We start from the raw sequence: 24,715 nt of genomic DNA, 5'->3' as shown, positions 1-24,715 counted from the left end.
TGCTATACCATACAAAACACTGGTTCGGGCCGCTGAATGCAGATAATACCGCTACGACGTGAATGCACGTTGCGTAGACATGCCGACACGCTATGCGCACTATGCAGCGACACGTGTGGTGAGATACACCTCTAAACCCAAACAAGAATGGAATGCGACACCAGTTGTATATGTTATGTTGTGGTCCAACGCAGCAACAAATATTTACTAAAAGGGGATATACACAGAAATACAACAATATTACAAGAGAAGTGCTCAAACCAATAGTACATACGTTTGTTCGCCTGCGCCTCCCCGGATCCGGTCCTCAGTCAGTCTTAGCAAGATGACCTTCAGACAAATAGACTGAGGCCGGCCAGAAGGCCTTGCTTTTATACAATGGTCCATAACACAATACAAAGGAAACTGTAAGCTCTTCTTTCATAGGTCAAAGGGCTGGTCATTTACAGTACATGAGGGGTCATAGGTTGGTTTGAATGGGTGGGCGATGCTCGGTCCAGGTGTACTTCCAGATGTCCTCCACTGGGTTCCCGCCGAATATCACGAGTACAGTAATTACAGTAAGATATGAATATTGTGTTCCTGCGCATATCATGTAGGAGCATGCTATAATCTGCAAACTGCGGTCGGAATGTACCCTTGAAATACTGTACATCTGGATACCAAACACTATGTCCTAACCTAATTCTGTTCTATTTCTTAAGAACATGTAACTTGCTGGTGTGGTGTGTGTAGACTATGTGTAAATTATGCACTATGTGGATAAAATATCAGATATGTCTTTGTGGCTTTTCTATGCGAATGCGTATGCTACCGTATTTACTCATACCACACGCTAATACGCAGGGCTTCGCGAGCTAATGTACACAGCGTGCAGGTATGCGCACGCACGGCAGAATAAATACACGCACGGAGGCCACTCTGTGTGGTGTTTCCACGTGTTGGATGTGGGTATAATATTTTCGACTTCGACAAGTGGCTTTCTCTTAAGGTATTGTTTCTGCTGGCTATTACCTCTGCTAGAAGGGTGTCTGATTTGGGTGCCTTGCCTTGTAGGTCACCATATCTGATTTTTCACTGTGATCGGGCGGTTCTTAGAACACGTCCTGGGTATTTACCTAAGGTGGTGTCTTCTTTCCACCTTAATCAGGAGACTGTTTCCGGCCTTGGCCTCTCCTGAATTGTCTACCAAAGAGCGGTCTTTAGATGTGGTACGGCTCTCCGTATCCATGTGAAGAGAACTACCTCCATCAGGAAGTCAGATTCTCTTTGTTCTGTTTGGTTTTCACAAACGTGGCTGGTCTGCTCACAGGCAGACCCTGGCCAGATGGATTACAATGGTGATTGCACATGCTTATGTACAGGCTGGCCTTCCAGATCCTGCTACCATAAAGGCCCATTCTACTCGGTCGGTTGGACCTTCTTGGGCGGCCCGCCGTGGTGAGACCCTTGAACAATTGTGCAAGGCGGCTACGTGGTCCTCATTGAACACGTTCATAAGGTTCTATGCCTTCGATACATCCGCCTCCCAGGATGCTTCCTTTGGACGCCGGGTTCTTGTGCACGATACAGTGTGTCCCCTCCCATAAGGAACTGTGGAGCCCAGTGCACCCCGCAGCAGAAATCAAGATTTATGGTAAGAAATTACCCTTGTTAAATCTCTTTCTGCGAGGTACACTGGGCTCCACAGGGCACCCACCCTGACGCACTTAGCTTCTTTGGGTTGGTATGGCATTAGCCGCTGACACCTGTCGTGAGAATGTGGTGTATGTGGCTACTAACGGTTGTCGTCTTTTACCTGCTACTGCATTGGACTGGTAACCAAACTCGGTTCCTGTGCACGGAGGCGGGGCTACATAGGAGGCGGCGCTATGCATCTTGGGAAGAAGGTCAAAGCTTTGAGCCTGCTGGTGCCTCGGATCAAGATCCTACTCTACATCCCCAATGTCATTCCCTGTGGAGCCCAGTGTACCTCGCAGAAAGAAATTTAACAACGGTAAGTTCTTACCATAAATCTCGTTATTTGGATGAAGTCATGTGAAAGTTGGTTACGTTAAGGTTGTAAGCCAGTCTAAGTTGGAATAATTTATATCAGTGGCTCCTAAACTCTGTCCAACAGTTCATGTTTTCCGAGTCTGCTCACAAGTGAAATAATCAGCTCCACCTGTGGATCTTTTAAAATGTCAGTTAGTAATGAATACACCTGTGCACCTGCTTGGTGACCTGAAAAACATGCACTGTTGGGGGTCCTGGAGGACTGAGTTTGAGTACCACTGATTTTAGATGATGTAATATTACTCATCGTCAAACATTCTGTTCTCTGATCTTTACCCTTTTGTTAATCATCCAAAGCAATATAATGCCAAGTCCATCTCCCAACTCCCTGTTCTTACAGATGATGGGGAAGCTCTGCGTCTGGTTAACGAGTTGGAACACATTATGTCTGTGCTGCCTGGTGTAGTCGAAAGTGGCAATGTACATGCAGAGATTGCTATTGCTCTGCAGCCTTTAAGAAGTGAGAACGCTCAGCTTCGGAGGTAACCAATTTTTGGTACAACCCAATGTTATGTCACAGTCTCCATATCATGTGTTTAACAAATGCTGAAGACAGTGGACCTGTTTCAGAGGTGCAACACTGCAATTTCGAATACAGTGGACTTGTAAAAATATGCTAATGACTTAGCTGCTGTCTTGTGTACAGAGATGCACACAGCCAGCGTTTCCGATCCACTGATTACGTACAAAAGGCATAACACTGGACACCCCATCGAACTTGAGCAACCCTATAGTTCTGTCTCCATTAAGATGCCAGGGTCAGTTGAACAAGCAGCTTACCCTAAAGAAAACTGCAAAACGGCTGTTTTTTTTTAGCCAACCCCTGATGTTCCCTCCCCCAACCGGTCACTACCTACCTGTCACTCACTCTGCGAATAAATCCACACTGTCTGCTATTGCTAATCTTGCACCGTGCGTGACACATGCGCAGTAGCCAAAAGGCAACTTCGTTCTCTTGCATACACCTCTGAATCGGACCCTATGTTACAGGCACATTTTATTCTGCACAGTTAGTGGTCTGTAATTGTTTTGTAATTAATGGTTGGTGATTACTGCTAGTAGTATAAAATCACGTGATGTCCTTGTAATATTTTTCTGCTGCAGCACTTGTCTAGGCCCTGTAGGTGTATATAGGGGACAGATGGTGTATTTTGCTGTAAGCCAAGGATATGTCACCTTGTATACATGGGATTTCAGGGATAATAAAGGGGAGTATGTAAAACTTTGCAACAGTCACTTATTTTATGTAACAATTTTCAGGCGCTTACGAATTTTAAACCAGCAGCTGCGAGATCGGGAGCGGGTAATGAGATCTGACGAGCAGAACAACAAATGTGAGTTGTTCTCTTTGCATCTACATAACTTTCTCTTGTGCATTATGGAAGAAAATCCTTAATCATAGAAATAAACAATCAAGGGGTAAATTTACTAAAGTTTGGCTTTGGGTTTTTGGTCATTTCTCTTACGTCCTAGAGGATGCTGGGGTCTCCAAAAGGACCATGGGGTATAGACTGATCCGCAGGAGCTTGGGCACACTACAAAGACTTAAACTGGGTGTGAACTGGCTCCTCCCTCTGTGCCCCTCCTCCAGACCTCAGTTAGACTTTGTGCCCAGGAGTGAATGGACACACACTAGGGGAGCTCTGCTGAGTTTCTCTAAAAGACTTTGTTAGGTTTTTTATTTTCAGGGAGACCTGCTGGCTACAGGCTCCCTGCATCGTGGGAGTGAGGGAAGAGAAGTCAGACCTACTTCTTCTTAGTCCAAGGGCTCTGCTTCTTAGGCTACTGGACACCATTAGCTCCAGAGGGTTCGATCACTTGGTGCGCCTAGCTGCTTGTTCCCGGAGCCGCGCCGTCATCCCCCTCACAGAGCCAGAAGAAAGAAGCCGGGTGAGTATGTGAAGAACAGAAGACTTCAGTGACGGCAGAAGACTTCGGTAACAGAGGTACAGCGCAGCGGTAGCGCTGCGCTCCATGCTCCCACAATACGGCACTCACAGGGTGCAGGGCGCTGGGGGGGACCGCTCTGGGCAGCAAGTTACTGATCTTTTCACAAGGCTGGCATTAAAAGCTTTCTCAGTGCCTGGGCACCGTGTCACATACCCCCGCCAGCATAGAGCAACGCTACGCGCCAGTTACTCCCGCGCCGACGGCTCAAAAGGGTGCAGGGCGCAAGGGGGGGGGGCGCGCCCTGGGCAGCATGATATACACTTGTTCAGGGTGTAGTCACTATATATAGGTGTAGACCGTATCCCGTCCCCCGCCAGCATGAAGCAGCGCTGCGCGCCACTTACTCCCGCGCCGAAGGCTCACAAGGGGGGAGGGTGGGGGGAGCGCCCTGGGCAGCATGATGAACACTCTTTTAAGGGTGTGGACCTTATATACTGTTTGTAGACACTGTATAGGGACCCCCGCTGGAAAAAAGAAGGTATACTTTTAGCAGGCTGAAGCGCACCGAGAAGGGGCGGGGCTTCGCCCTCACAACTCTTTCAGCACCATTTTCCTCCATGTCCCTGCCATTGTACAATCGTTGGGGGGAAGGGGGGGCACAGTGTTTAGAATATAACACTTGGTTGGTTAAATGGGAGTATAGCATGTACCCTGTGTTTCCCTGGTCATAATGCCCACTATAGGTTTTTAGTCGACATATGTCGACAGGATTCAGTACTCTGTCGCTAAAGGGGATCGCTGTTTGTATGTATATGTATGGTACGGTTCCTTGGGCCTGTAGCTCAAGCACTGATATGGTAGTAGGTGTGGGAGAGTGTTAGAAAGATTATATAGGTATTTTCCACTCTGACCTCTCGGGGTCGCCAGATGGTTATTTTGCCTGGTTACTTCTCCCGGTTTGTCGACAAATACTAGGGTTTCTTTCGACCATACGGTTTCCTGTCTGATCCACAACTGGGGCATGTCAGTACATGGTCATACACATACAGTACACAATACTGTCACTAGGGACCCTACGGTTCGGGACAATCCATATATATATATATATATATATATATATATATATATATATATATATATATATATATATATATATATATATATATATATATATATATATATATATGGGATACGTGTGTATTTTTGTGTATTACATTAGGATTTATAATGTCGACTGAAGTAAAAGTATTCTTTCTCATGTGCTGGTCGCTCTGTTGATAAAGCTCTAGGTCGACTATGACGGGTTGGTCTCAGATCCTCACAAGGAGTCCCGAAGGTTTATTCTTTTCCTGCCACGGATAGAATACTGTGAAAGTTAACTCCTGGTCGACACAAGGCCCTGTCTCAAAGGATCGTATACAGGAAAGCTAAGTGATATTTTATTTCTATGCTGTGGGCTTATTTGCGTTACGTGCACATGAGGGAGTGTTTGTATTCGGTAAGACATCAGATAGATTTACCCTAAGGAGAGAGGGGAGGTTCCTTAGGTTGGTTCTTCTCTATAACATTGCGTCAGGCTGTCGTACGAATGCAGGATGTGTGGCCGGGTGATGGCTGAGGCTGACTCCGAGAGTTACTGGAGTTTTTCCCTGGGATGGTGTACCGCTGTTTGGGGGGATGCCTCAGTTCAGTCAATCTTGGTGGATCCTGCTGGTAAGTCTAGTTTTGGGAGTTAGATTCCCTCACGACGGTTGTTGACGCATTCCTTTGTGGGATCCAGTAATTTTAATCGGTTCGATACAGTTCTTTTTTCCTTTTCTATACAGCCTGTGGAAGGTGAAAAGGTAAGAGTTCTGCAGCCATGTTAGGTTCACAGAAGAGGATGTCGTTTCTGTGTCTACCACATTCACCGCATGTCGCAGTGTCTATATGGCGGGACCCCACTCCGGTGAGGACTCAGTAACTATTTTCAGTTAGTCCGGGAATGGACTAGGACCGGTGAGTTACTTATAGAATCCAAAGGGGAACATTCTGGAGTTACAGATGTTTCCCTTCACTAATTTTCTAATGGATATTGCTATTCCCCTCTGGAAGGGGAGGTAGTACATGACGCCATACCAGAGGTGCGTCAGGTTCAGGGCCTCGTCCGCCTGTCCTGGTTATAAAAAAGTAAGAACCATTGTTATTCTGTACTGAGATGTTCGCCTGATTGAGGCGAGGTAAAGAAATAAGTGGTGCAAATCGTTGTTTCTCTCTGACTGTTCTTCGACACAGGGAAGGGCTGTTGTTCCCAAAGGCGCAGATGTCTGAGGTGGTATCAGGGTAGATACTGAACGGTTGAGGTTCGGTGTTTTCCTGTGGACAGAGGTCTGAGGGTCCTGAGTCAGATCTGATTTGCAGTGCCAATCCATCAATATGTTCCGTTGATGAAGACGTTGGATGCGGCCTAAGAGGCCTTTTCTGTGAACAGGTCAAATGCCAGAGTGGTTTTCATGGGACCTGTTGGGAATGTGGTCCGGGTTTTCACCGGCACATGCACTGTAATATAATTCTAATGGCCAGGATATCGCTCCTGTGGTGTCTGCTCAGTTCTCACCTCCTAGAGGACGACGGTTCTGGATTCAGGATTACATCCTGGTGTCCATATATGCTGTTCTCCGAGGCTGGGGAGCAGTCCTTGCATGGGAAGTATTTCCAGAGGAAAAGGTCAAGCTGCGAAGCTTGTCTACAATAAGCTTTCTTGCATTAAGAGCTATTTTCAACGAACATATTCTTCGTGATCTGCGCGTGTTAATTCTGTCGGACGACTTGACAGCAGTGGCGTAAGTAAGCTGCTAGGGCGGAATAAGGAGCAAAGCGGCTATGGCAGAAGCTGAAATAGTTTCCGCTGGGTGGAAAGACTGGAAGACGTTATATTAGCAGTCTTCGTTCCGGACGTAAACGACGGAGAAATAGATTTCCTCTGCAGACGCGCTATCCATCCGGGAGAAATACTGTCGTCATCAAGAAGTTCCACAGAAGTGGCAAGTCTTTGAGGAGTGCCTCAATTGGGCATGTTGGCGTCTCGCCTCAATGAGAGACCTCAGTAATATGGTTCCAGGTCAAGGGACTCTCAAGCTATAGCAGTGGACGCCCTCGTGACACCTTGGGTGTGTTCAGTCGGTCTAGGTGTCCCCTCCGCGTTCACTCTGCTGAAGGAGATAAACGTAAGAACAGAGGTTCCGGCGATCCTCATTGTTCCGGTCTAGCCAAGGAGGGCTTGGTATCCAGTTCTTCAAGATTTATTCATAGAAGATCCCTGGCCTCTTCCTCTACGGGAGGAACTGTTGCAGCAAGATCGGGGCATGTATCAGGACTTACAGCGGATGCGTTTGACGGCGTGGCGGTTGAATGACATATCCTAGTCCGAATGGGTATTCCCAGTGAGGTCGGTTCCACACTTCTTCAGGCTATAAAAGAAGTAACGGCGAAGCCTTGCCACTGCATTTGGTGTAACTATGTGTCTTGGTGTGAATCTAAGAAGGTTCCTACGGAGGACTTTCAGCTGAGTCGTTTTTTTCCATTCCTTGCAAGCAGGCGTGGATGCAGGCCTAAAGTTAGGCTCTGTTTCAGGGCAGTTTTGGCCTTATAAATTTTCTTTAAACAAAAAAAAAACTTTTGGCCACCTTTTTGGAAGTTCAGTCTTTCGTGAAAGGAGTACTGCACGTCCAACCTCCTTTTGTGCCCCATTGGCACAGTGGGATCTTGACGTGGTGTTGCATTTCTTGTGTCTCACTGATTGGAACCTTTTATTAAAGGTTGTGTTAAAATTTCTCTCTTGGAGAGTTGTCTTGTTGGTGCCTTCGGGGCGACCGCAAGGCGGTAGTCGGAAGTAGCGGCTTTGTCTCACAAGAGCCCCTGTTTGATCTTCCAAGTGGATAGAAGGGAGAACTCGGATAGGAGTTCTGCCGAAGAGGGTTTTCGGTGTTTATCAAGATCATCAGTGAGGTTGATCCTTACCGGTTCCTCCTTATGGGAAAACAGACGTGATAAATGGGGGAGGCTGAGTATGTAAAATTTCTGCAGTGACTGATTCAAAGTCTCTCGATGTAGTCACGGCTGTGAAGATTTATGTCGCCAATTGGGCTCAGTTTGGGGAAACAGAGGCTCTGTTTGTCCGGTATGCTCCCAGCGTGCTTGGGGCGCCTGCGTCTCTGCAGTCTGTTACACGCTGGATCTGTGATACGATTCGGTGTGCTAGTGCTACGGCTGGATTGCTGTTACCAAAGTCAGGGGAGACCCATTCTACTGTGAAGATGGGCTCTTCTTGGGCGGAGGCCCGAGGAGTCTCGGCGGGTTAACTTTGCCGAGCAGCTACTTGGTGGGGTTTCAAACACCTTTGCTATGCTCTACAAGTTTGATACCCTGGCTCATGGGGACCTCGTGCTTGCTCATTCGGTGCTGCAGAGTCACATATTTACATATTCTCTCAGCGTATGGCTGTATGTTTTTCATACCGTGGGCTGGTATTCTGTTGAAGGCCATGTCTTGTGGTATGTTAGTGGTGTGAGCTGGTATAACACTCACTGGGTTTGAATTATAAATTCTTTCCTCGAAAGGTCCGTCTCTCCTGGGCACAGTTTTCTAACTGAGGTCTGGAGGAGGGGCATAGAGGGAGGAGCCAGTTCACACCCAGTTTGTCTTTGTAGTGTGCCCAAGCTCCTGCGGATCTGTCTATACCCAATGGTCCTTTTGGAGTCCCCAGCATCCTCTACGGACTAGGAGAAAAGGATTTACCGGTAGTTACCAAAATCCCATTTTTGCACTCTGTCTTGACTTTAGTAAATGAGCAGTTTGCAAATCCAGCCATTTGCTACAGGCAAAATGACTAAAAAAATATTTTAGAATGCTTTAGAATATGGACTGCCTGAGAGCGGACACTCCCATAGCATCGTTTACCATGCTTTCAGCCAGTCTGTGGTTTCCCATTCATTTCAAGGCCGAGTGATCTGTGTGTTTTGTTTTTTTCTCTTACGTCCTGGGGGATACTGGGAATCCATATGGTACCATGGGGCTTAGATGAGTCCACTAGGAGCCTTGGGCACTTTAAGAATTCGATAGTGTGCGCTGGCTCCTCACTCTATGCCCCTCCTATCAGACTTTAGAAAATGTGCTCGGAGGAGCCGGTCACGTCTCTGGAAACCCTCCTGAAGAGTTTTCTGCATTTATTTTATATGTTTGTTATTTTCAGGCAGGACTGGATGGCACCATCCTGCCTGCTTTGTGGGACTTGGGGGAATGGCCCAACCTCTTAAAGGGTTAATGGTCCCATTCCCCGCTGACAGGACACTAGCTCCTGAGGTAACTATTCTCAAGCCCCACCACGGCGAGTGAACTTTCCCGCAGCACGCCGCCACCCCTAACAGAGCCAGAAGAAAGAAGAGTGGTGAGTACTAAGCTGGCATCCTTGGTAGCAGGTCCCCAGCCATTATGGCGGCATGAGGGTACGGAGACGCACGACTTCTGAACGGGGTGGACTGCGTCTCACACTGTGTAAGGACACAGATGCTGAACAGCGGACACAGTACCCAGACTGGCAACAAAGCCATAAAATTAGTCTGTCTCCATTTTATGCACTCAGACACAAACAGCCAGTATAAAAAAGAGGGGAGGGGCTTCACTATGAGCGGATCCAGCAGCTCACCAGCGCCATTTTCCCTCTGCGGCTGACACAGACACTTGACTGACAGGGATGCGCGGGACTCCAGGTTACCTCGGTGGTAACAGGGGGTCATAGCAGAGGGGGGCGGTTATTTGTGTACATTGGGGCAGATGTATTAACCTGGAGAAGGCATAAAGAAGTGATAAACCAGTGATAAATGAAAAGGTGATAAAGGCACCAGCCAATCGGCTCTAATATGTAAATTGACAGTTAGGAGTTGACTGGCTGGTGCGTTTATCACCTTGCAATTCACTGCTTTATCACTTCCTTATGCCATCTCCAGGCTTAATACATCTGCCTCTAAGTCCCTAATCTAGGTACTTAGTCTGCGACCCGGCTATGCTTGGCATTAGCGGTAAGGGCACCGTGTGCTGGCTCCATACTCTCTCTGTGTCTCCCTGGAAGGGCTCTTTGTAGGTAAATTGTGCATTTAACTTTTTCCTGTGTGTGTGCTGTCACTGTTACAGTATGTCAGGCAAAGAGTGTTTCATATAAGGCACATTGTTCCTCTTCTCCAGGGGGGGTTCACTAGTGTGTACTCAGTGTAGTGTACCTTCACAGGCTAGCGGGGGCAGAGCCAGCATGGCTGGACTCCGTTAGGGGAATGATTGCGGGATCCCAGCTATTCCCCAGGACAAATGATATCGCTACCCCCACATGAAAAATACTTCAAAGGCCTCTCACACTGAGACTTTTCACACCTACACAATAGGAATTGGATTTGAACACCTTTCTGCAAGCCTGCTCTCTCCTGGAATAATTGACTAAATCAGCACAGCAACAAAAAAGGAAAGTTATTTTATTTATCACTTGTCTCAAATGTACACATTGGATTATTGGAGCAGCAATAGGTTATAGCAGTAACTCTGCTCATGAACCCATTATAATTTTTGGATCACATACCGAATTGGGGGAAAAATCTCTCTCTCTCTCTCTCTCTCTCTCTCTCTCTCTCTCTCTCTCTCTCTCTCTCTCATCATCTTATGCAGCTCATACTTATAGTAATCTGTCAATACCCAATCAGGTCAGTCCTTTGTAATGCCAGATCTATAAGAAACAAGACTGCAACAATTGCTGACCTTATTGAATCTGCAGATCTAGCCTGTATTACAGAGACCTGGCTAGATGAAAATGCAGCACCTATATTGGAGGTTGCAGTCCCAACAAACTACTCTGTCATCCACAACCCAAGACTGGACCGCAGGGGGGGCGGGGGGGCTATCTGCTTCAAAAAAGAACTTAAACTTAGGGTCGACCCTATTGAAATTACTCGCTCATTCGAGTGCATTGCTGCCTGGAGTTCGACAGGATTAGGTTTCAGAGTACTTCTCATTTACCGACCCCCTGGAGATGGAAAGATATTTCTACCAGAAATTGCAGTCACTGTTGCTGGCCTGGTTCTGGAACATCAAAGATGGCTCATCCTCAGGGATTTCAATGCATGGGTGGATAATGAGCTCTCACGCCTTGGCCAAGACCTCCTGTGCACAATGAATGGTCTGGGCTTCACACAGGTCATTCCTTCTGCCACACATAAAAATGGTCACACTCTCGATCTTGTCTTTCAGATTGGATTAGAAGTCACTGACCTAAAAATAAACCCAGTCATCTGGTCTGACCACCACTCCCTTTGGTTCTGATTTGCAACCCCTCAAATAAGATCTCTGCCCGTGGAGTTGACCAGGTATCATCCAAGGAGGGGTATGACTCCCCAGGCTCTAGCAGCAAATCTGGATCTCTCTGCTATACTGGGTGCCTGTGAAGATCCCTGTTCCCTAGTCCGTTTTTATAATGAGGATATTATGGCTGCAATTGATATTATCGCCCCTGTGCGTATAAGACCTCGTAAACGTCAAGCTCCCTGGTTCGACAACAAGTGTTAGTGAGCTCAAGAAAAGGTGGCGTAGACTGGAAAGACGATGGAGGAAGACTAACCTAGTTGATGACGACATAAAATTAATAAGCATAACGAAGAATATCGACGTCAATCACCCGTAAGAAATCGCAGTTCCTGTCAAATGAGATCACGGCAGCAAACAATAGGCCAGCTCAACTTTTCCGCACAGTGGAGATGCTTTGCAAGCCAGCATGCCTGCAGACTGATGAAACCCTCTCCCAGGCAATATGCAACAATCCGGGCTGGACTTTTCATCAAAGGAGTGCCAAACTACAAAGCCTGCCAATATAAGCCACCTGCCTTCATGGGCCAGCTTTAACCGAGTGGATGTAAAGGACATTGCTGAAATTGCTCGGATTTTGCATCCTACCAACTGTGATCTGGACCCTGCCTCAACCAAGCTTCTAATAGGTTGTATAGATATAATTGGTCCTGTCTTTGCAAAAATTGTTCAGTGCTCTTTGCAGACAGGCATTTTTCCAGGACCCCTAAAGGAAGCAATTGTTAGACCTATTCTTAAAAAACCTAATTTAGATCCCGACTGACTGGTATCAAACCTTCCTTTTCTAGGAAAGGTTGAGAAAGTGGTTGCAAATCAACTGGAAACCTGCCTGACAACCCATGATTATCTATGATCCATTCCTTTCAGGAGAAGACAAAGCACTGAAACAGCTCTGTGTTTGTGTTAAATTATCTTCTGATGCAAGAGACAGGTGACTGTTCAACATTAATCCTTCTGGATCTCTCTGCAGCATTTGATACCTGTGGACCATGTGCTTCTGATTGAGCGACTGATACATTTTTGTGGACTGGATGGCACAGTCATAAGCTGGTTCAAATCATCAGGCAGGTCACAGAGAGTATCGTCTGGGGTATACTCATCATCAGTGCCATTGCCATGTGGTGTCCCACAAGCTTCTATACTATCCACCATGCTTTTTGCAGTATACATGCTCCCACTGGGTGAAATAATCAGGCGCCATGGGCTGGTCTACCACTGCTATGCAGATGATACACAACTGTACTTGTCCTAAGCTCCGGGCACTGATAACCCAATAGCCAACCCTAAATGGCTGTCTAGCTGAACTCCAGGAGTGGATGAGTGCCAGTTGGCTGCGACTGAACCCGGATAAATCCAGAGGTCCTTATGATAGGACCGCAACATCAAAGGACAAGACTGCAGCATAGCCAACCAACTGGACTTTCAATCGGGGTTTCAGAATTACAAACCACTGATCGTGTACGGAATCTTGGCGTTGTCCTGGATGGGTGGCTTGACACTTAAACATCAGATATATGCCACAATCAAATCCTCATTCTTTCACCTGAGGAACATAGCCAGAATCAAGCACTTAATTCCCTCAGATGATCTGCCAAAAGTCATACATGCATTTGTATCATCTCAATTGGACTACTGTAATGCCCTCTACCTTGGTCCCCCACCAAAAGAATTGTACCGCAAAACACAGCTGCCAGGCTGTTAACCGACCAGCCCCATTCTAGCCACATAACACCCATCCTCTACTCCCTTCACTGGCTGCCTGTAAGATGGCGAATCATCTTCAAGATTGGCTTACTGAGTTTCAAAGCACTACATGACCAGGGCCCAAGGTTCCTGAAGCAGCTTCTGACCCCATACTGCACCACTCGATTACTGCAATCTGTAGATGAAGGACTTTTAGCAGTACCTAGAATCTCACGGAATTCATTTGGGGGTCGAGCTTTTAGTCATGCGGCTACGACTCTATGGAACTCCCTTCCCCGCACAATGCGAGAGGCCCCAACTATAGAATCCTTCAAAAGTAGACTCAAGACTTTCCTGTTTACTCAAGCATTTCCATAATGTCCCTTTATTATCTACATGCTTCTGTATTTTATGAAAAGTTTTTCTGTACTTCATTATTTTCTGTACTATATTATGCTATGCATCTGTTAAGCGCCTTGAGTCCTATTGGAGAAAGAGCGTTATATTAATAAAATTATTATTACTGTATTTCCAACATTTGTACTAAATTGTCCTGCAATGAGAAAGAGACGCAATACTTAAGACAATCTATGACTGAGTTTATGAAAAGAGACTCCGTTCCCAAACCAGCGTCTCAGTCCCCTGCCATTTATCCCCAAAAACTTACTTTGGCCCATCTCCTGCAGTCTGACTCTGATGAGTCAGACACGGAGGAGGACGAGGTGGACTCAGAGGTGGGGGAGGGTACTCTGTCACAGGAAATATAGCCTCTATGAGAGCCTCTATCAGAGAAGTTCTGCATATCCCTGATAATGTGACATAGGAGAGTGAGGTATCTTATTTTAATATAAAAAAAAAATCCTCGCCCACTTTTCCTGTGTCAAAGGAACTAAATACTCTGAAGAACCGTGGTTTAATCCTGATGGCAACCTTATAGGGATTTGAAATTTCCTATCATCTTTTCCTTTTCCTCCTGAGGATAGGAAAAACATGGGAAAATCCACCAACAGTGGATGCATCAGTATCCAGGCTGTCACGATACTGGTACAGACTCGGGTCATTGTTCCAGTTCCACCTCTTCTGCCTGTCCCGTGTGCAGCCTCCCTGAAAGACTTAGCTGATACATCTGCTGGGGTGGCCCAGCGACCCACTATAGCTTGTAGGTGGATTACAACAGCCATTGCCAAATGGTCGGGTAACCTAATTGAGGGGTTAGATGCCTTACCTCAGGGGGACATTATTTTACTCTTGCAACATATTCAGGTCTCTGCGAATTTCATGGTGGAAGCCTTAAAAGAAATAGGCTTGCTTAATGCACGCACCACTGCTATGGCAGACGCGGACTCCAGGAAAGGCCTGGAAGGCCTACCCTTCCCAGGAGATGTCTTATTTGGAGATGAACTAGACAAATGGATCTCCAAAGCTATTGCTGGTAAGTCCACATATCTTCCTTCTGCAGCTCCCCAAGCTAGGAAGGCTTACTCGGGTCCCAATTTACAGTCCTTTCGGACGGCCAAGTTTAGGGGCAAACCCAGAGGTTCCTCTACACCCACCAGAGACGCTAGAGATAAACCACGCAAACCAGCAACTGACAGTTTACACAAAGAGAGCTCAGGCTCTGCTTCCTCAAAACCTTCGGCATGACTGTGGACCACGATGCCTGGAAGACTGGCAGGTGGGAGCCCGACTAAAATTCTTCAGTCACATCTGGACAAGTTCGTGCAAGGATCCCTGGTCATAGAGCTTATTTCCCAGGGCTACAGACTGGAGTTTTAGGAGCTCCCACCTCACAGATTCTTCAAATCAGGCTTACCAGTTTCACAAGAGGCAAGTATAACTTTACAGGGTGCCATTCAAAAACTGGTACAGACTCAGGTCATTGTTCCAGTTCCACCTCATCTGCAAAACAAGGGGTATTATTCCAACTTGTTTGTAGTACCGAAAAAGGACGGTTCGGTCGTTGAAACCTGTACTTACGAGTGTTCAAATTCTAGAATGGAGTCTCTGAGAGCGGTGATCTCAGGTCTGGAGTAGGGGGAATTCCTAGTGTCTCTGGATATCAAGGATGCGTACCTTCATATTCCGATCTGGCCGCATCATCAGACTTATCTACGGTTTGCACTGCAGGACTGTCACTACCAGTTCCAGGCCCTGCCATTTGGTCTTTCCACGGCACTGAGAGTGTTCACCAAAGTGATGGCAGAGATTATGTTTCTACTCCGCAAACGGAGTGAACATAATTCCGTACCTTGACGATCTTCTGATAAAGGCACCATCCAGGGAGCGGTTGTTGGACAGCATTGGCCTCTCAACCAGACTACTCCTGGATCACGGGTTGATTCTGAACCTACAAAAATCTCACCTGGACCTGACACAGAGGCTTCCTTTCCTGGGAATGATACTGGACACAGAGTATCAGAGTGTTCCTTCCCTTGGAAAAGGCTTTGGTGATCCAGTCGATGGTTCGGGCTGTCCTGAAGCCAACCCGAATCTCTGTGCATTCGCCATCTGGGTAAAATGGTGGCCTCTTAGAGGCGCTTCAGTACGGAAGGTTTCATGCGAGGCCCTTCCAGCTAGCTCTATTAGACAAATGGTCCGGATCGCACCTTCACATGCACCAGAGGATCCATCTGTCGCCGAAAGCCAGGATCTCCCTTATGTGGTTACAGACTTCTCACCTTGTCGAGGTTCAGGATTAAGAATTTGATTCTACTAACTGCAGATTCAAGCCTCAGAGGTTGGGGAGCAGTCACCCAGGAGGTGCAGTTTCAAGGAACTCAAGGCTATCTACAATGCCCTTCTGCAGGCCTCTTCTCTACTTCGAAATCAGGCCATTCAAGTCCAGTCGGTCAATGTGAGGCGGTAACGTACATAAACTGACACGGCGGAATGAAAAGCAGAGCAGGAATGTCAGAGGTGTCAAGAATTCTCCTCTGGGCGGAAAAACACGCCATGACATTGTCGGCGGTATTCATTCCGGGAGTAGACAACTGGGAAGCAGACTTCCTCAGCAGACGCGACCTTCACCCGGAGGTGTTCCAGTGGTTGACACGTCGGTGGGGATATCCACAGATCAACATGATAGCCTCTCAACTCAACAAGAAGCTCAAGCAGTATTGTTCCAGGTCGAGAGATCCACAAGCAGTGGCGGTAGACGCTCTGACAACTTTGTGGGTTTACCAGCTGGTGTACAGGTTTCCTCCACTTCCTCTGATCCCAAGAATTCTAAAGAGAATAAAAAGGGAAAAGGTTCAAGCAATACTCATTGCTCCAGACTGGCTGCGAAGGGCCTGTTACGTGGATCTTCTCGAGATGCTGACTGAAGTTCTGTGGCCTCTACCTCTTCGCGAGGATCTTCTACAACAGGGCCCTTTCGTCTATCAAGACTTCCTGTGGCTACGTTTAACGGCATGGAAGTTAAATGGCTGATTCTAGCCAGGAGAGGGATTCCTGACAAGGTCATCCCAACTATGATCCAAGCCAGGAAGGGGGTAACGTTGAAACATTACCACCGTATATGGAATTAGTATCTCTCTTGTTGTGAAAGCAGACAATATTCTACGGTGGAACTTCATCTGGGACGTTTCCTGCTTTTTCTGCAGTCGGGAATGGATGTGGGCCTACGTCTAGGCTCCATTAATGGCCAGATTTTGGCCTTGTCTATTTACTTTCAGAAACAATTGGCTTTTTTCCCTGAGGTCCAGACGTTCTTGAAGGGTGTTTTGCACATCTAACCTCCCTTTGTGCCTCCCACGCCACCTTTTGGATCTCAATTTGGTTCTACACTTCCTCAAATTGGACTGGTTTGAACCGTTACAGGAGGTGGACGTTAAATGACCTTATGTGGAAGACCGTTACACTGCTGGCCCTGGCTTCAGCAAGACGTGTGTCGGAGCTGGGGGCATTGTCTTACATGAGCTCCTACTTAATTTTCCATGAGGACAGAGCTGAACTCAGGACTCGTCTGCAATTTCTTCCTAAGGTGGTGTCCGCATTTCACATCAACCAACCGATTGTGGTTCCAGTTGTTATGGACACCTCTGCTACTTCAAAGTTTTTGGATGTTGTGAGGGTTTTGAAGGTGTATGTAAGGAGGACAGCTCGTCACAGGAAATTGGACTCGCTGTTCGTTCATGATCCCAATAAAATGGAGTGTCCTGCTTCAAAGCAGTCAGTTGCACGCTGGATCAGGCTTACTATTCAGTATGCTTATTCCACGGCGGGCTTGCCGGTTCCAAAATCTGTACAGACCAATTTTACCAGGTCGGTGGGTTCTTCTTGGGTGGCTGCCCGTGGTTTCTCGGCTTTACAGCTCTGCTGAGCAGCTACTTGGTCAGGTTCGAACACGTTTGCAAAATTTTACAAGTTCGATACTTTGGCCTCTGAAGACCTTCAGTATGGTCAGTCAGTTCTGCAGGAACCTCAGCACTCTCCCACCCGGTTTGGGAGCTTTGGTACTTCCCCATGGTACTAAATGGATTCCCAGTATCCCCTAGGACGTAAGAGAAAATAGGATTTTAATTACCTACCAGTAAATCCTTTTTCTCGTAGTCCGTAGGGGATACTGGGTGCCTGCCCGGTGCTTCGTTCTTCCTGCACGGTTACTTGGTTCAGTAATGTTGTTTGGTTCAGCTGTTGCTGTTCCTGGTTTAAAGTTTGGTTAGCATGGTTTTCTGTGTGCTGTTTCGTAATCTCACCACTTTTCTTTTTCTATATCCTACTTCTCTATGTCCGTCTCCTCGGGCACAGTTTCGTAGACTGAGTCTGGTAAGAGGGGCATAGAGGGATGAGCCAGTGCACACTGTCAAATTCTTAAAATGGCTCCTAGTGGACTTGGCTATACCCCATGGTACTGAATGGATTCCCAGTATCCCCTACGGACTACGAGAAAAGGCTTTACCAGTAGGTAATTAAAATCCAATTTTCTCTTGCGTCCTAGAGGATGCTGGGGTCCACATTAGTACCATGGGGTATAGTCGGGTCCACTAGGAGCCACTGGCATTTTAAGAGTTTATTAGTGTGGGCTGGCTCCTCCCTCTATGCCCCTCCTATCAGACTCTGTTTAGAAAATGTGCCCGGAGGAGCCGGTCACAGCTAGGGGAGCTCCTAGAGCTTCTTTAGTTTTATTTTTTTTCTATGAGTTAGTTAGGCACAGGGAGGCTGCTGGCAACAGCCTCCCTGCTTCGTGGGACTAAGGGGGGGGGGGGGGGGGAGGGAGTAGTGTCCGCCCTGCAGGGTTAGAGCCACTATCTCCTCTGACAGGGCACTGAGCTCCTGAGGGTGATGATTGTTAGCCGCCCCAGGTGACGGCTCACTCCCACAGCATGCAGCTACCCCCTTTCAGAGCCAGAAGATTCCGGTGGCGAGTGAGTTACCAGCCCCCCTGACAAGCGGGGAGCCGGTGTGAAGATGGCGGCAACCGGGTGAGAGCGCAGTACTAACTTCGCTCCGGAGGCTCAGCGGTACATAGTGCGTTGCTGTGAGGGGCGCCCTGAGCCAGCGCCTATACCCTACACTGGTCACAAGCCTGTCAGGGACATCAGTTACACTGCCAGCAACATTTCTCAGGCCAGTATAAAGAAATTAAGAGCAGGAAGCAGCGCCATGTTCAGGGGGCGGAGCTTCTCAGAGCGGACCCAGCTGCGTTCAGCGTCCTTTTCCTGCCTGCAGATCCAGTCAAACGCTGACAGGGAGAGCTGCCCTCCACGTAACTCCAGTTATCCTGTGCGGTACCAGGGGGTTGTAGAAGGGAGGGGGGGGGGGGGATGCTGTGTAAATACTGTGTAGTCTACTAAGGTGCACAGTAAGCGCCTGGTAGTTGTATTATATCTACCTAGGGAAGCGCTGTGTGTGGGTTGGCTCCAATTTCTGTGGCATACTTGGTGGGGAAAACTGTGTCTGACATTTTCCTGTGTGGGTGTTTGTTTCTCACATAGCCATGTCTAGGTACTCTGTCTTATGCTGCAGAGGACATTTCCTCTCATGAGGAATCCATTCCATGTGCACAGGAATGTAATGTTTTGGCTCAGATCCCTATTACTGAGCCTGAGTGGTTGACCTCTATTAAGGAAATGATCTCTACTAGGGTAGCTCATACTGGGACTGAAACTCCGGTATTAAAGCAGTCTATGGCAATTGGGTCAGGTTCTGTACCTATTCCTTCAAGATTCCCTAGAATATTGCCACAAAAAGTGCACTTGCCCAAATTATGCAAGATGAGACGGATACTGATTCTGATACAGTTGACGGTGATGGGGATGTGCTGAGGGGGTTGGCATCCCTGGCAAAGGGGGTACAGCTCATGATTGAGGCTATTAGAGATGTGTTAAACATTTCTGACACAACACCTGAGCAGGTTGAGGAGGCTTACTTCACAGATAATCCTAGATCAGCCTTGCTAACCTTCCCTGCGTCTACAGAATTAAACGCTTTATTTGGAAAATCCTGGGAAACCCCAGAGAAAAATTTCCAGATTCCCAAAAGGGTTTTGGTTGCCTTTCCCTTCCCTGAGGAGGATAGAAAAAGATGGGAAAATCCACCCATAGTTGACGCTTCTGTTTCCAGACTGTCAAAAAAGGTGGTTTTACCTGTCCCTGGTTCTACCGCATTAAAAGAACCGGCTGATCGGAAGATTGTCACTACGCTCAAATCCATATACACTGCTTCAGGGGTGGCATTAAGGCCTACTATTGCCTGTGCATGGATTTCAAAAGCTATAGTAAAACGGTCAGGCACATTACTAGAGGACTTTGATACAATGAACAGAAGTGACCTTGAACTGGTTTTACGTAATATACAGGATTCTGCGGGGTTCATGGTGGGATCCATGAAGGACCCGGGTACGCTGACTGCAAGGATATCTTGTTCATACTCGATCCTTCCAACTGGATTTCCTGGACAAGTGGTTGGGGTCTCGTCTACAGTTACACCTGAGGATAAGTCTGTCGCCGAAAGCAAGGATTCACTTCTCTGGTGGCTGCAACTGTCTCGCCTTCTGGAGGGCCGCAGGTTCGGGATTCAGGACTGGATCCTCCTAACCACGGATGCAAATCTTCGGGGTTGGGGCGCAGTCACTCAAGGGAATACCTTCCAAGGAAGATGGTCAAGTCTGGAATCCAGTCTTCCAATAAACATTCTGGAACTAAGAGCCGTGTACAACGGTCAGGCGTCTCATCTTCTGCGAGATCGAGCCATTCAAATGCAGTCGGACAATGTAACGATGGTGGCCTACATAATCCGACAGGGCGGAACGAAGAGCAGGACTGCAATGTCAGAGGTAACAAATCATCCTCTGGGCAGAAAAACATGCATTGGCGCTGTCCGCAATCTTCATTCCGGGTGTAGACAACTGGGAAGCAGACTTTTTCAGCAGACATGATCTCCATCCTGGAGAGTAGGGCCTCCATCCAGAGGTGTTCACGGAGGTGATAGATCTTTGAGGGGTTCCTCAAATAGACATGATAGCTTCCCGTCTCAACAAGAAGCTTCGGACGTATTGTTCCAGGTCGAGAGACCCACAAGCATTGGCGGTGGACGCCCTGGTAACTCCGTGGGTGTTCCAGTCAGTGTACGTGTTTCCTCCACTTCCACTAATCCCAAGGGTTCTAAAGCTCATAAGGAGAACAAGAGTTCATGCAATCTTCATTGCCCCGGACTGGCCAAGAAGGGCTTGGTACGCAGATCTTCTGGATCTACTGCTGGAAGATCCGAGACATCTTCATCTTCGGGAGGACCTGTTACAACTGGGGCTGTTCGTTTATCAAGACGTACCGTGGCTACGTTTGACGGCATGGAGGTTGAACGCCATATATTAGCTCGGAAGGGCATTCTGAACAAAGTCATTCCTACCCTGATACAGGCTAGGAAAGGAGTAATGTATAGACATTACCATCGCATTTGGGAAAAGTATGTGTCTTGATGTGAATCCAAGAAGTTTCCTACAGTGGATTGTTAACTTGGACGGTTTCTCCTCTTCCTGCAAGCAGGTGTGGATATGGGCCTGAGGTTGGGATCCGTAAAGTTCCAGATTTCGGCCTTGTCCATTTTCTTCCAGAAACAGCTGGCTTCCCTCCGTGAGGTTCAGACTTTTTTGAAAGGGGTTCGGCACATCCAGCCTCCCTTTGTGCCGCCTACTGCACCCTGGGATCTTAACGTGGTGTTACAGTTCCTCCAATTGGATTGGTTTGAGCCTCTACAGGAGGTTGAAGTCAAGTTTCTCATGTTGGCATTAGCTTCTATGCGACGTGTGTCGGAGTTGGGGGCTTTGTCTTGTTAATGCCCCTTTTTGTTCTTCCTTGAAGATAGAGCTGAGCTTCGGACGCGTCAGCAGTTTCTTCCGAAGGTTGTGTCGGCTTTTGTGGCGCCAGTGGCTACGGACTCCTCATTTTCACCAAAGTCCTTGACTGTTGTAAGAGCTCTAAAAATCTATGTGAAGAGGACTGCTCGTCACAGAAAATCGGACTCTGTTTGTCCTGTGTGATCCCAAGAAACTTGGGCGTCCTGCTTCTAAGCAGACAATCTCTCGCTGGATCAGGTTCACTATCCAGCATGCATATTCTATGGCAGGACTTCCGTGTTCAAAATCTGTTAAGGCCCACTCTACTCGTAAGGTGGGTTCTTCCTGGGCGGATGCCCGGGGTGTGTCTGCTTTACAGCTTTGCCGAGCGACTACTTGGTCAGGGTCGAACACGTTTGCAAGTTCGATACTTTGGCCTCTGAGGACCTAAAGTTTGGTAAATCAGTTCTGCAGGAGCCTCTGCGCTCTCCCTCCCGTTCTGGGAGCTTTGGTACATCCCCATGGTACTAATGTGGACACCAGCATCCTCTTGGACGTAAGAGAAAATAGGATTTTAATTACCTACCGGTAAATCCTTTTCTCGTAGTCCGTAGAGGATGCTGGGCGCCCGCCCCGCGCTTCGTGATTCTGCAGTGGTTACTTGGTTCAGTACTGCTTTGTTACTTGGTTAAGTATTCTTCATCAGTTGCTGAGTTTTCAAGCTGGTGAGCTTGATTTGCCTTGTTTGTGTGAGCTGGTGTGAATCTCACCACTATCTGTGTAAAATCCTTCTCTCGAAGTTGTCCGTCTCCTCGGGCACAGTTTCTAGAGTGAGTCTGGTAGGAGGGGCATAGAGGGAGGAGCCAGCCCACACTCTCAAACTCTTAAAGTGCCAGTGGCTCCTAGTGGACCCATCTATACCCCATGGTACTAATGTGGACCCCAGCATCCTCTACGGACTACGAGAAAAGAATTTACCGGCAGGTAATTAAAATCCTATTTTTTTTTTTTTTTATGACCACAACATGCCACCTATGGTAGTCTGTTTTGGTTTAGAACAAAATAAACAGCTAGTAAAGTTAGCCAAATGTATCTACTTCAAACTGCTTTCTTAATGTGTGCCCCCAGAGCTCAGTTATAGATGCAACATAGGTTTCTGTTGGGAGCAGTTTCTATGCAGATGTTTCTGATGCTGTCAGTCATGGAAAACTTCCTTAGAGGACACCAAATTGCTTGTGCAAAATAATAAAACAACCGGTTGAGTCACGATGTCTTGTAAATAAACTTTCTATGAGTTAGCACAGTAAGGAAAAAAACAAACAGGACAGTAATTGTGCATTACTGTACAATGATGTGTGTATTTAAAATGGATCCTAAGTGGCTTTACATTTTGACCTGTAACCTGCACATGTGAGCTGAAACCATGTAACTTCTCATCCTCTATACCAGTGACCTTTCTCCAGTCGCTGAATGAGAAGCTTCAACATCAATTCGAAGAGTCTCAGACATGTCTCCTGTCCCTGCAGTGTAAAAATGAGGAGCATCTAAGAATTATTGACATCCAAAAGGATGAAAATAGGAAGTGTACACACATCATCCAAGAAAAGGATCAAGAAATACTTCAAATTAGGCAGCAGAATGACATAATTTGTGCTAAAATGAAAACGGGTAAGTTCTGTATTATCTGTTTCAAATTTAGGTAGGCTTATCATACAATCCCTTTAAACCGGGACACATGAATTACACAGGTTCTGTGGCTGTCTGATTTTAAGCCTGCATTTCATCTGGTTTTCATTATCCACAGAACATGTGTAATCCATGAGCGTCCCAGTTTAAAGAGATGGTATGGTAAGCCTACATTTAGGACATAGCCCTCTTGTTATATATGGTGCTGCTCGGACTTTCACCCAGATTTTAAACATGCCTTTAAAACTTCTCTTGATTAAAGACTATAAGTTTCTTCCTTACTCTTCAGCCTCTCCATTGCCCCAACTCTGTTATCCCCTCCTTTCTTTGTGTCCACCTTAATCACATCTAGATTGTAACTTCTTATAGTCTCCTCTACATAGTTATAATGTAACTAGTTACACGCCTGTCGAAATGAAGGACAACATAACAGTAATGTCAGCACTGGTGTGCAAATCACTTGAATTCCCGCCATAGAGATGAGGAGCAGTGTTAGCTTTTTATAATATAGGATTATGTAAACGTGTTCTATTCCCTATGTATGGCGATACAATAATCTGGTGCCAGTGATGATGATAATGAGAGCAAGCTCACCTGAGCCCATACCTTAATACACTTCTATTGTACTGTATAAGTATAGAACTCTGGTTGAATACTGTAGAGAGAGAGAGTGTTGATATGTCTAGAAAATGATCTCTTTCAGAAGTTGGAGAGGTTTTGGGGAAGATGAAGAGCGTCCAGTTTAAGTTGGAGGCTTCAGAGAAAGAGAATCAGATTCTGGAGATATCTTTGAGACAGCGGGATATGGAAGTCAGCCGCCTCCGAGAACTCACAAGGTAACATATTTTTCCTAATAGTAATGAACAGTCATGTTAGGAAAAAAGCACCAGGAAAAGGAAGCCAGTGTGGTTTACAAAAGAGTTATCAACTAGTATGAAAGCAAAAAAGACAGCCTTTAGGAAATATAAGCAAACTCACAATAATGGCAAAGAGGTGTATCTTGCCATACGGAAGGAGGCTAAGAAATTGATCAGGCTTGCAAAGGCAGAAGCTGAGGAGAAAATGGCCAAGTTAGTAGATAAAGGGAGCAAAAGTGACAAAATAAAATAAAATGGAGTAATAAGTCTTAAGACAGAGAGTGAGTTCGGTTGAGGGAGACAAGGCAATAGCAGATCATCTAAGTAATTAATTTTACTCAGTATTCACTACAGAAGAAGAGGGGAAGGGGCCACGGTTAAGTTGCAAGGACATTCATAAAAATAATATACAGTCAATGGAAGTACATTTACAGAGGAGAACAGAAATTTCAAAACTGAGTGGATAAATAAATGGGGCCAGATGGGGTAAATCCAAGGACACTAAAAGACCTTAAAGATGTGCTGGTAGCATCATTAACAAAATTATTCAACCACTAGCTACAGGTGCCATTCCAAAGTACTGCAAAAGAGCGAATGTAGTCCCACTGCTCAAAAGCGGAAGCAAGGATGAAGCAAGTAACTACAGACCGGTAAGCCTTACATCTGTAGTGGGGAAAGTAATGAAAACACTATTAAAAGAAAGTTCTGGAATATTTTAAAACAAACAACTTAAAGGATCCCAAACAGCTTAGATTTATTGGGGACATCATGCCATGTATAGCATGTATAGTTTTGACCTGAGAAGGGAAAGGGTGTACATATTAGAAACTTACAAGGGGCTTAACGCAGTACAGGAGATAAACATTCTTCAAAGGAATAGACGTACTAG

At 46.6% G+C, this 24,715-nt stretch overlaps 1 protein-coding gene and 1 pseudogene across 4 annotated transcripts in view; both read left to right on the top strand.

Annotated features, from left to right (window-relative positions):
- CCDC14 (coiled-coil domain containing 14) overlaps positions 1-24,715 on the top strand; it is a 217,331-nt gene that overhangs the window by 98,776 nt on the left and 93,840 nt on the right. For all 4 annotated transcript variants that reach the window (XM_063934068.1, XM_063934070.1, XM_063934069.1 and 1 more), the window contains 4 exons: positions 2,396-2,537; positions 3,316-3,389; positions 22,733-22,951; positions 23,673-23,805. In XM_063934068.1, coding sequence (XP_063790138.1) covers positions 2,396-2,537; positions 3,316-3,389; positions 22,733-22,951; positions 23,673-23,805 — 568 coding nt within the window. The remainder of the gene's footprint in view (positions 1-2,395; positions 2,538-3,315; positions 3,390-22,732; positions 22,952-23,672; positions 23,806-24,715) is intronic.
- Positions 7,922-8,018, top strand: LOC134946960 (U8 small nucleolar RNA; annotated as a pseudogene).

This window comes from Pseudophryne corroboree, chromosome 7 (genome assembly GCF_028390025.1).
Source record: "Pseudophryne corroboree isolate aPseCor3 chromosome 7, aPseCor3.hap2, whole genome shotgun sequence".
In the NCBI taxonomy this organism is placed as follows: domain Eukaryota; kingdom Metazoa; phylum Chordata; class Amphibia; order Anura; family Myobatrachidae; genus Pseudophryne; species Pseudophryne corroboree.
This window is presented reverse-complemented; position numbering and strand designations above follow the sequence as displayed.